A 13067-nucleotide genomic window follows, 5' to 3' on the forward strand; every position below is an offset into this window, starting at 1 on the left:
TTCTGTGGTTTATATTCATATCCTGACTAAGCAACAGATTTTTCACAATGTCCTCCCCCCTTCTCTGACACAGCATGCACTTCATGGCAAGGAGATCTCAGCAAGGAGATGCAGTAAGAATTATTCACTGAACCATCCTCCTAACTGCTGAGCAGTAAAAAAAGGAAGTATGTAAAACCTTAGCAAATGTTTTTCTTTCAAGTTAACTTACTTGTACTGTACTCCTGGATAGAACAGTGCTACCACAATATCAAGCATGTGATACTAAGAGATCCTTCACCCCATAGGATGTTCTTTAAACTAGACAGAACAGGCATTTATATCATCTACAGAAATAAGTTACAGCAGGTAGGGGTAGAGATGGTACTAAATTATCTCGAGACAAAAGGAACAATCAATAGAGTCAAAAGAACCATCATGAATGAACTACAGAAATTAACATGTACACCAAAGTTGGGCAGCTGAATTTTAGCAGGACCTTGTTATTCTGAATATCACTTATTCTACAATATAAACTGAGTGTAGCAGCTTCTTCTTCAATACAGCAGCTCAATGTGTATGAAACACTGAAGTCTGATCTATCCTATCACACAGATTGCCATAATGGGCCTTAAAGAATATACCACTCTAGAGTCACAAGTCTTTCCACACACTCAAAACACCTCACCCCCAAATCGTACTGGTCCTCTGATATTCTGAACACCTCCCTCTCCCCAAACTGATCATGGCCAGAATAAAAAAAACCAAAGAAAATAAAGTTTAAGTTTATGAAAAATCCTAAGGCAAGGGAACTTTGAGAATAACAGGTCAGAGCAAGAGATATTTCTTGCTGTGCAAGTGCATGGCTTTTTTTCACCATATGGTTAAAGCACCTACCCCACAGCTCTACAGGCACGGATGACCAAAGAATAGTTCACATGTGAGCCAGGACATGTCATATGACCATTGGTATATCCATATTGATACAACTGTCTGGGTTAACACATAACTCTTGTAGCAGCCTACATTCTGGGTTCACAAAAGAATAAGCCTGTCCATTTTTATCTTACACATATTAGGCCTCTTGGGAAGGCTGCTCTCTTAGCAACCTCTGTCATCTATGGCATGCTGCCTGGCTATGGTTATGACTTGTCAGAAAATTGATGGGTTGTGAGAAAAGGAATGGCTATGGGGAAAAGCCACACAGAATAAACATAAAATTGCAGACAGAGGTAATCCTGTTGCAGGACAAAACATTAGCCACTGAAGGATTCAACAGGGAAAAGACACCAAAATGCAAATGTCTAAAATCCCCCTGGAATAAATGAAGCTGGAAGATGGCAATTCTACAACTCTTTTCCAAGAAGCACAAAGGAAAATACCTTTGTAGCCAGGAAAATTCACTTCAGATGTCTTACCAGACATGAGTAATACACCAGTGCTTGACACAGCAGCCTGCTAGATTTTTCCCTGTATCCTACTTGCAGAGTCTCTTTGCCCATTTCAAAAGATACCTGAACTGACTAACACAGAGACCGCCACATGCCCCTGCCTTTTCACACATACCCTCCCCTGCCTGCAGCTCTGATTATCATCAATATCTTGTCCATGACAACAGGAAAATACTTCTCTGCAACATGCTTCACCTGTTCCCTTGTTCTGCTTGCTAGGCTTTCCCATTCTCTGCTGACCTCAGCCAGTCATTACAACACTGTAAACCACTCACTCTCCAGTTTTACAGTGCCCTTTACATTCAGTGTTCTAGGACAGTCCACCTGAAATGTAATTTTTTTTTTTCACTCATGTGGGAAAGTTACAGCAGACAAATGACAAATTTGTAGGGACAAATTTATTTTTTTAAAGTTTCATAAAACACTTTTCAGGGATGCATGGGTGCTCCCTTTGCTGCAAGGATAGAATGGATGCTGATCACTTCTTCAGAAAAAAAAAATCACAAAACCCAGAAGTGAAACACTTCATAAAAATAAAAATTATTTGCTAGAAACAAATTTAAAGAAGAATGCCCTTGCAACTGAACAGTAAAGTGGTTTTCAAACACTAAATAGTAAAACTCTTAACTACCCTTCCCAGCAGACATCTCACAATGCATAAACCAGATCTGACTCAGCCTCTGTCATGGGCAATACCAGAAGAGCTCAAGGTACTTACTCTTCAGTTCTGACGGGTTCTAAGGCAGCTCATAAGGCTGTCATACAGGTCTGGCAGCAAAATGAAGTTGTTCTTATTCCAGGTTCAACGTTTTCCTGTGATAGGAATCCTTGAAATAAAACTCCCTATCCAAAATTGCACCCTCCTGTGGTTATCAGGCAAAATAAATTGAGCACAGCTGACTGAAATTATTCTGATTCAATTATTTCACGAGCACTCCAACTAACCACATTTATCAGCCTCCTAAACTCATAAATCATAGCAATCTCTGTTGGGAAATTCAAAATTGATGTGGCCCTGCCTGAATCAGAGAAGGCAGTAGGCATCTGACAGCCTTGAGGAGCAGCCTTGTGTGAGTTGATTGGAATTTCTAGCAGTATTAATCTTAATAACCTCAGGTAGCTTCCTCCCAGCAGCCAATGTCTTTCTGCGCAAGTGGCGAGGGAGGGAGCACCGCAACAATTACCCCCTCATTCTCTCCAGCTGACTCTCTTTTCTGATGAGTATGAACACGTCAGTCATGCTCAGACTTCACCCGTACTCCTTTTCTCAGCCTTCAGCAATGACCAGTCCAAAGCCTGTAGAATTTAAATTGTGTTTTGAGCCTTGAGATATAGGACACAGAAACAGAAATCAGAATACCTCCTGATAAAGCAGAGTGAAGACTTAAAAACAAAAGCAGCTTTTTCCTCTGCCTTAGAAGAAGTGCCTGTGAACTGCAATAGAAAAATGCACAGCCTTTATCCAAGTCATTCACACAATAGACTGAAGATATTCAAATTGTATTAACACTGAAAATAGATGATTAAAACGTAGATCAGAAATATGCATCCATCTAGGAAACTGAATCCAAGTAACTGTCACTCACAGCTGACAGCATGGTCAGAACAGTTGTCGAAGCTCTCTGGTGTTTGCTTTGCGACAGATTAAACAGCTTCCACTGTGACGAAGCTTTCATTTGTGCTTTCCTTAACAGACTTTCCAATATTAATACGTACCAGATTTCTCCCATTTCACCCAGATTGACTTCTAGGGAAAAAAATGGCAACATCAAAGCATATATGGCTCCATCCACCTACCAGCTGCTATTGGCAGACATGCATCCACCCAAGCCTAACTCTTTTGTAGTTGAAAATAAATGTGTTTTTTATACAGCAACTCTCACGACAATAAGGAAACACTCTTAAAAAGATGCTTTCCTGTTTGTGCTGGTATATCATTATCCTGAGTAACATAATCTTTTTTTTGGAAGCAATTTTAGATAGGTAATTTCTGCTCAAAATGCTGATATGCATATACTGAGACATGGCTGGAAGTACTCAAGTGCTTTACCCCACAAACTGCATGCTGGAAAACAGATCATTCTTATTCACCGTCTTTGCAAAGTCAAGTCCCAGACATTCTCCCCACCTACTATTTTCCAGGTAGAGTTAAAATTGGTTCATTACTTGCTTAAACAGAAACTCTTTCCAATGACGAAAAACACTTGCAGTTTTTTTTCTTCAAGTGTGTTTGAAGACAAGTTCAATTTACCATTACATCTGATATTCCACACATCCTTTTTCGAAAACAGAACAGTGTAAGGGAAACCATACAAACTGTTGCGCTATAATTCTGGCTATTCTGTGTAATAAAATGGATAATCTACACTTTGTTGCATGAATGGGATCATGTAAGTTCTGATATTTGCTAGTATTTTGACTGATATTTATAAAAAAAGTTCAGTTAAAAACAAACAAATAAAACATTCATAATTTGGCTAAAATTTCCTCACTCTGAAACTTATTTCCTTATCCAACTCCATGCACTGTTGTTCCACATAATTCCAAGTATCAGTACCACTTCTGCTATTTGCCAGTCTTGTCTTCTCAATCCTTCGCAAATTTTTAGAAACTGGCAGTGGCTCAGTGAATTTGTCTGCCAAGTCTATTGCCACCCCAGGATTCAGCTCATCTAGATTTACCAATTAGGATGTGGTATCTTTGGGTTTTGCAAGGTTTTCTACATTCTCCTCAATTAATGCTGTTTAGGAGCTTTTCCATAGCTCCTCATGCCAAAATCCTGAACTCGGGGCAGCATCGGAATAAATGGACAATTTGCTGAGAAGGTACATTACAGGTCTTCCCTGCTCAGCCCAGCTGCTTGGCAGCTGTTGCTCTAGCTCCAGGGCAACAGCAACCACTTGCCACGCATCTCCACACTGGGAGCTTGACTCCTGGATTTAGTAAGACTCATTCATCTCTTTCTCCCCAAAGCTATCTTCTGTGCTGGAGCACTAAAACCCCTTTATGAAGTTGGAGCTGCCACAGCACGAAAAGCTGTAGTGTCAAAACGGGTGTTTTTCAAGGACAGCTCAGAATTCTGTAAGGTAAGTTAGTGTGGGCCTCAGATACTTTATTAATCACATCCAATATCTTGACATGTTCTGACTACGACACTCCCTTGAAGTCATAAACAGTGTCTATCATAAACAGATGCTTCTGCAGATTTAACTACTGTGACTCAAAATTAACAGCCCACTCGAAATTTTCTCCCTGCCTCTCGGGTTACTGCTCCCTCGGGTTAATTACCCCATGTGACAACTGCACTGAAAGGGACAACAACTGCTCATGTGTGCAGTGGCAACCTGATATCTCTGCTGAAAATCCTAACCCCCTAAAACATACACGTTCAGACTAATAACTTATGGATCAACAACTAACCCATATGAACCATCTTCAATGTCAGAACTTAAATGCTGCAATGTAAAATGGCAATTCTCTAAAACTTAAATCAGTTAACAAAGAAAATTAACATGGTAGGAATTCAAGGACCTTTAATATCATGGCCAAAACAAGCAAATAATATTGTTGGGTTTTTTTTTACTGCTTACCCCTGTATCCTTTTCTTTACTTCACTTACTGCCAATTTCTTCCATCTTTCCTATTTCTGTTTTCCAAGTGATCCAAATTTCCCTGATCCTGCCTTTTTCAATTCACTTTTCACTCTGTATTTGTCAGTCTTCCTTTTACTTTTTCTTCTCCTTTGTCATTTACTCGAAATCTCTGTGTGTCATTTTCTTCTCACTTCACTAGCTTCTCGCTGACCAAAGTGGCAGGTGGAATGAGAAGAAGCAACGTGCAAATTGTTCTGGAGAGTATCCGTGGCTTCGCACCTTGTGGCTACCCTTTACAGGAAGGCAAGGCTTCGTTAAAAACTGATTTGCAGTTTTCTTTCGGTCACTTCACAGGCTTTCTGCAGCCTCAGAATGACATTTATACCTCAGATACCACAACAAAACTTTAAGCACTTTCTTCATATCCTCTAGAAAAAAAAAAAAAAAGTCATGCGTTTTAGTAGTAAAAGGGTGGCTTCAGTTAGAAGCTGCTAGAAGCTTTCACTGTCTTATAAGGAGCCAATGATAGCCAGTTCCGAAGAATTTGCGGCTCCTAGCCATGACTGAGGCAATGGTATGCGCTTTTGTGATAACATATCTAAGAACAGATGAAGAGAAAGTTTGTTGTGCAGAAGAAATTCCAGGCTGAGAGAAAGCAAGCAGTCATCAAGGTCATTGTAGCTGGGGAGGGGGGAAGCGGGAGGGAGCCTTTCCCCACTGTCTCCCCCAGAAGCAGGACAAAGCTGAAGCCCCTGCAGCCCATGGAGGACCTTCAGGGTGCAGAAGCCCTCCTGCAGCCTATGGAGGAGTCCATGCTGGAGCAGGTAGATACATGGAGGAAGCCGTGATCCCTGTGGGAGGCTCAAGAACGGAGCGAAGTCCTGCTGGAGACCTGTGGCCAGCGGAGAGAATTACCCACACTTGGAGCAAGTTTTCCTGGGTAGGACTTGTAGACCTGGTGGGAGACCTATGGCAGCACAGCTCAACCCATGAAGGACTGCACCCCCCTGGGGAGTTGTCCATGGGGCAACAGATTGAAAGGAACTGTTGCCCAAGGGGTGGATGGACCCACAATGGAGAAGTCCATCAAAAACTGTCTCCTGTGGGAGGGGACTCCATAGGAACAGGGGAAGGACTTAGAGCTATTATTTCCCCTGGGGCCCGTGGTAAAGACTATAGTCATATAAGAGTTCCCTCTGTAGCCATGGAAGATCTTCAAGCTGCAAAGAACTGATTATAAAAACTGCTGCTACCCAAGGAATGGAAAAACAACTGCAACGTCCCCTCCTCCATTCTCTTGCAGAGGGGGAGCTGAGAAACAAGAAGGGGTGGGGAGAGAGAGAAGGTATTATGTTTTAAGACTGTTTTATTTTTCACTTTTAAGCTTTTATTCCGTTAGTAGGTAATTTAGGTTCTAGTCTATTAGTAATAAATATAGGTTTTATCTGCATTCTGAGTTTGTTTTGTCTGTTAATGGCAGCTCTTCTCTCAATCCTTGTCTCTACTCATGAAAATTCCTTTGCGAGGTTTCTTTTTTCTCCACTCCTCTCTGTCCAGATGCAGAGGGGAGGAGACAAGGTAGTGGAGTGGTTTTAAGAAGCCCCTGTCATCTAGGCAGGGTTAAATCATCACAGATTTGGTGACGTGACTCAGATCAGACTCCCAAGTGAGGCAGGGGCTGGGCAGTGACCAGATCAAACCCACTACAGCATGCCCTACACATCCTGTGTGAAGCCAGACTGAAGCTCCATAGCACTACAACCTCATATCCAAATGCTGATCTTAATTATTATTACCTACTTTTCACTGCTTCACAGTTATGTCAAAGACCTATCTACCTGGTGGTGTCTTACCACGCCAGACTACAGGCAGACAATACTGTTCGAGTCCATCTTAAACTAGCTGCAGAATTTCAATCTCAAATACTGGAAGAGGTACCAGGCTGAAAGATTAAGAAATTCCAAATGAAGAGAAAAATACAGAACTAATACTTTCGGTTGTCTGTTGGAAAATAAAATGTTCTGGAAGCTTAATTTTTTACAAAGCACTGCTTTCAACTAATTTAAGTGTTGCACATGATCCAGATCACATGGCTTCTTCTTTCCATTGAACTTCATGAATCGAAAAGGTACAAGGTAAGGACAACTGGTCTAGAGCAAATATCAAGTCTACCCAAGCAATCAAATACATGTTCTTCATTCATTCGAATGTTGACAAGCGATTCATTAACTTCACGGGCTTCAGTATAGGTGAAGCTAATTTTAGCACTAACACCACAAGCAGAGTTCAGGTCCATACTGAGAGGTGTTGCTTTCTGGTGTTTGGTGGTGGGTTGGGTGTTTTTTTTTTTTTTTTGTTTGTTTGTTGTTTGTTTGTTTGTTTGTGGTTTTTGTTTTGTGTTTTTTTGTTTTTTGTTTGTTTGTGTGAGATAAATCAGACCATAATTTCATCTTCCAGGCAGTGATAGACTCCTTGCTGTACAGAAATCTGCTTGCCTTCACAGTCTTATCGTCAAGGAGTATTTTGCAACAAGATGGTTTCAAAAAACAATACTGGGATTCCATAAGAAATTCACTTGAGATACGAGTGTTCTCTGAAATTCCCTAAAACACACCTTACAACAGAAGTTAACATGCAGAGAGAAACATGCAGGAACAATGTGAGAGACTAAGTTATTATTTTTAACTTCTTTTTTCTACCTTTACTGGCAAATAGCACATGTCCAGGGAGGTAATTAAAGACTGGACAAGCACACAGGGATTCTCTGCCAGTACTCTTTCTAGTGTCCAGCAATTGACGGTTCAAAAAGATCTTCTAAGCCAGAGATGCTGCCTTTATATTTAGCAACCTTTAATGGATTCATCTTTCAAGTACTGGTTCAGTTACTTTCAAGTCATGTAAACTTCAACATTAATGAGATTTTTTTTCTCTTTGTGCCTTTTTTTTTTTTTTTTTTTCTGCAGGAGGAAGGGATTGTTAAAGAGGAATGCCAGAGCTCACCTTCATGCCTGTGGAGACCACCTTATTTTGTACGCTTTGAGCCACCACATGCAGATTACGTTCAATAACCTCTAGTTCTGGTATCAGGAGAGACACTGAACAATCACTCCTATTCATCCTCTCCCTCTGCCACTTGTGATTTTAAGGTCTTTTATCATTCCCTCTCAACCATCTGCCTTTCAGTCTATTCAGTTATCCTCATAGCGGTATTGCATGGTATTCATCACTCCTGTCACTCTTCTCTAAAATCTTTCCCAGTTTTACTACGTTGGGTTTGAGATGGAAGAACCCAAAACTACACATAGCATTCAAGATGCACATACACCACAGATGCATAAATATATATATTATTTTGGAGGATTTAACAATGCTTTATTTTCTTTACTTACTTGCTAGTAATTCCCAACATTTTAATTAAAATTTTAGCCTCTATTAATCTGATGTTTTAAAAGATCTATAAAACCTCCAAGATCTTACTTTCAAGTAACAGCTATATATTGGTGGCCCACAGTATGTAAAATAACTGTTCTCCCCTATTAGCTACTTCACATTTCTACACTGAATTTCATCTACCATTTTATCATCCAGCCACTCCATAAAGTAAGGCCTTTTCATAATTATTCAGTCATATTTACTACTCTGAACAGTCTCTGCAAACTTTGCCATATTTCTATGCAGCCCTTTTCCCAAAAGGTCATGTGAAACACATTCCCAGGCACAGATCCCTGTGGACTTCATCAGTAATTTTTTTTTTTTTTTGGTCAGGAAATCTAATTTCTTCCTGCTTCCTATCTTTTTATCAGTTATTTAACCATCACAGAACCTTTTCTTCTATCCTACAGCAGCTTGCTTGCTTTAACAGCCTGGGATGAAACCTTGTCAAAAGCCTTTCCTTTTGAAGGTCATTTCCATATTGCTGCCAGAGTTGTATGTGTAGCTCAGATTCCAGACAGCTGAAAATGATTAAAAATTGACCCTTCCTGCTCTCTTGATTCTACTGTAATGCATTTTCATTCAAATTTGACCTAGTAGTCCCTTCCTTTCCAGTGTTCATCCCCTCTCATCTTCCCTATTGAGTGATATACACATTTAAAAAAATTAAAACATTTCTCGGTATTATTTGTTTACAGAGCTTTTCAGCTCATATAAGCTTACAATATTAAAGGAAATAAAACCACATAAAAATTATTCTGAAATCTGTCCTGCATTTATTACACGTTAAAAATCAAGTCAAATCCCACACAGTGTTATGCAATTTCCCTGTCACCTTCACACTGCAAGTCATATACATTGCTAGACAATAAAGTTTCAATAGATATTTATTGCTAATGTGAAGAAAATTTGTAAAGAATTCTCCTGCATACCAAAGGTGTACTGCAGAGGTATATGGGTTTGTTCCAGGGGTGGGTGGGGTGGAGAGGTGGGACAGGTATGACACCCAACGAGGCTTTGTGTCTGAACATGAAAAGCTCCACATAGAAAGCAGCAGCCCAACCACGGATATTGATATTCAGAAAACTGAAGCAATACCAATTTGGAAATGTAGTTTTTCTTACAGTATACAAGTGAATAGTTTATGTCTAATTACAGATTGAAACAATTCAAAATAGCACAAGTTTAAAATCTTAACACAGAAAATCAGACCATCCGAATTTCCAACAAAGCATTCATTCTGGAGCAGACAGGCAACATCATAACACAAATGTAAACAATAATACAGATGATTTAATTGGATTACTTCACTCCTATGAATTCTTCCAAATCAGCTCTTTAAGAAAGCCAGAAATAGAATTCAACTGTCATCTTTTCTGGATGTTTTGGACTATACCAGTCAGTCATACTCTCGAAGCGTGATCTCACTGAAGCAGCTGTGTATACACAACAAATAACATTTGGACATGTTTCGATCCAAGAGTAGGTAAGGACAAACAGAGGTGAGCAGCATGCTGTCCCTCAATACTAATGCTAACAGTTGCCATAGCAACAGAAGGAATCACTGTAAGAGGCTGGTATCGATCTTTCCATCCCACATTCATTGCCATTTTTTCAGAGTGGTCTCACACAATGCTACCACAACCAACAGCATTGCATGTACTCAGGTTCTGAAGTCAAAGGGAAGTAACAATGGTGAAAAGGCAACAGGGAATAATTAGTGCTGCAGTTAGGCTGGGTACACAAAGAGCAAGCAGCAGAATTTCCATCTGAGTGCAAGCTATGCCAGGGGAGGGGGGGTGTCAGTATGTACAAGCTTGTTTCATCGTCCCTTCCATTTACATTTCAAATTTCCTGCACATTCTCCTACAGTGCAGCATCTGCCTGTTCTCAGCATTTGTAACAAGACAGTGACCAATGTCTTGGTCACATATTGCAAAAAGTAGGATATAGCAAAGGATATTTTGTGCTTAGTAGCAAGCCTGCTACATCATGTCAGCATACTGCAGATTGGCACAGAGCCAGAAGAATCAGAAAGAAAGTCTAAGTAGACAAATATTAAAGAGATTTTTCAGGGTAACAAAGGCACAGCTTCAGAACCCCTCACAGCACAACTAAATCTATAAATATGGGATAACACATTACATGAGTATATCACAGATTTTGGTAAAGACAAATATTGTTTCCAGTAACAACACATAACTGAGAATTGCAATTAGTTAATAAATTACAAGATGGTACTTTGTTGATACTACCATAAGGCTTAAACGAAAAATAGATTCTCTAAGGTTTCACTTTCACAAAAAACATTTCTTCTGAAGACATGCAAAAACAACTGTGTTAAGAAAGCCTTTTAAGACCATTCCTAACTGTATTTATGGCCAGAACAGTTAACAGAATGTATCCCTACCTAAGAGCAGAACTTTGCTTATACAAGAAATATAAAATATCATTCTTGTAAACAAGTAGATCACTTCTGCTACATGCACCCTACATTGTCCCAGTCCTGTATGAGCATAATAACATTTCTGTAATTCATTATATTTGCATAAAGCTGATGTAATAAAGCAATAGTATGAAAAGTACCCAGTATCTCCAGAAACTTTATAGTTCACAAAGTGATTAACCCCTCAAAAAAAAAAATCATCTACGTAGCACAACCTTCAGAAAATGCACCATCGATTCCCCCAGGTAAATACAAAAAACAAATTAAAAGTGTCTATATTAGTACAGATATTCTTAACAAAATTTTAACATCTATACTTAATAAAAATAGATCCTGAAAAAAACCCTAAACAATACCTACCAGTTGTGTACATCAAGATAACAACACTATCATAATCCAAACAAATTATAACAGTATGTGATATTTAAGAGCTCTGGGAACCCTGTTAATAACAAGTCTCCCATCATAACTTAAAGAGGCAAATAGCCACGGATCTGCTGAGGACCATTCAACTGCATATACGCTATCTTCATGTTCTTCATAGGTAGCTATTACACTGTCCTGAAGGGGCTCTTTAATCCTAAAATTAAAAAAAAACAAAACAAAACAAACAAACAAAAAAATAGTAAGAATTTGTGAACACACTCCATTTTAAAGGCAATATCAAGTGTCACTAACATCTAAATTTGTAAAATCCTATTTAAAGTATAAGAATGCAGTAGTAGGTTCTAGGGAAATGTTTTATACCATATGTTTGCATGGGTTTATGTTTTAGATAGCACAAAAGAGTCAATTCAATGTTAAAGACCCCATTTGCAGGGACAAAGTAGTTCTTACTCTCAACTTCAGCGAATTTCCAAGTCTCTCAGAACCTACACTAAGCACCTCTCTCTCACTCTCTAAAGTAAGTTACACTACATTGTATGATCTAAATGCACTTAAACACACCCTTTTACCAACATCTTTTTTCTTATCATGCTCCACCCCTTCCTCTACCCCTTCAACGTTAAGTGAATTCTTAAAATAATATACATTCTTAGAGATGTGTAGATATGTAAGAAGTTGCAGTCCCTAATATCAGTCTCTCCTGTGCTGCCATCCTGGACCCATTCCCTCAAGAGTAATGGAATGGGGATGGAGACACCACTCTGAACACTTTGATTTTTATCTTCTATCACTAGGTTTATATCAGCACTGGGTTATCATCTACTAATGTATACCTCATCTCTCACTGCAAAACCCTAGCTCCTGGTCACCTACATCACCAAAGACAGACAGACAGACAGATTCCCTTTTGCATTGCAAATACTTAAGAACTGATTCAGGCAATTCTCTGAAGTCCAAACCATCCAAGAGTCATTGATTGTGCTCTGCTGACTGAGCACAGTCCTTCTTCCCTCCATTCACAAAGCAAATCCCTCCTCTCAGAGCACCACTACTGCACATTATTCTGTAGCTACAGGGTAGGTGACTTTTCAGAGGATGACCTTAGAGCTCCTTCAGCCCAGAGAATCATCTCTGTCTGACAGGAATCAGTCAGCCCTTCAGCAGCATCTCTCCACCTCCTAGGAACAGTCTTGTACTACAGCTGTAATACTCCTCACAGAAGCAAAGCTGAAGAGCCTTGTGAATGCCATTCAATCATTTAAACAGATGCTACTACTACAGAAATGAGGTGTTGTTATTGCTGTCTTTGCCCTTACTGCTGGTGTCTGAAAGCAGTTCTGCAATCACAAAGACTATACGGTAACACAGTTGAACTGCTTGCAGGATATCCCTGCTCCACCTAGCCAGCTGAGCCAGCTGTGAATCTAACATTGCAATTAAAATTCAATTGGATTTAATGAGCAAACCAAAAGCAGTCTGAAACTGCAGAATAGCTTCAGATATGCAGTTTCAAGAATTTTTATCATTTAGCTGTGCTACGTTAAGGGTCAACTAACCAAAAAAGGTCATAGCGCAACCAGCATGCACCCCCTGGTTAATTGCAAAGAGCAAGCTTGTTTTGAAAGTCTCCTGAATACCTACTTTGATGCAAACCATCTAACAACAAAGAGCTAACAAACACACACAGACACATCATAGCCTGCAATGTGTTTTTCTAAATTCCTGTTAACTGACATGCCCTGTTAAGCGAAAGTTGGTCACGTCCCCAGACAGCAATGT

The 13067-nt window shown here is 39.6% G+C and overlaps 1 protein-coding gene across 2 annotated transcripts in view; it reads right to left on the reverse strand.

Moving 5' to 3' along the window:
• The window catches only part of EIPR1 (EARP complex and GARP complex interacting protein 1), a 234743-nt gene that overhangs the window by 153184 nt on the left and 68492 nt on the right, over positions 1 to 13067 (reverse strand). Inside the window, exon 9 of one of the 2 annotated variants that reach the window (XM_050315658.1) lies at positions 7409 to 11481. The exons of the other annotated variant lie outside the window; for it this stretch is intronic. Within the exon in view, the coding sequence (XP_050171615.1) occupies positions 11307 to 11481 (175 nt within the window). The 3' untranslated portion in view covers positions 7409 to 11306. Of the gene's footprint in view, positions 1 to 7408; positions 11482 to 13067 lie in introns of those variants that run through there. 2 annotated transcript variants of the gene reach the window in all.

Source organism: Myiozetetes cayanensis, unplaced genomic scaffold, assembly GCF_022539395.1.
Source record: "Myiozetetes cayanensis isolate MyiCay16 unplaced genomic scaffold, myiCay2020 scf2-11, whole genome shotgun sequence".
Classification (NCBI taxonomy): domain Eukaryota; kingdom Metazoa; phylum Chordata; class Aves; order Passeriformes; family Tyrannidae; genus Myiozetetes; species Myiozetetes cayanensis.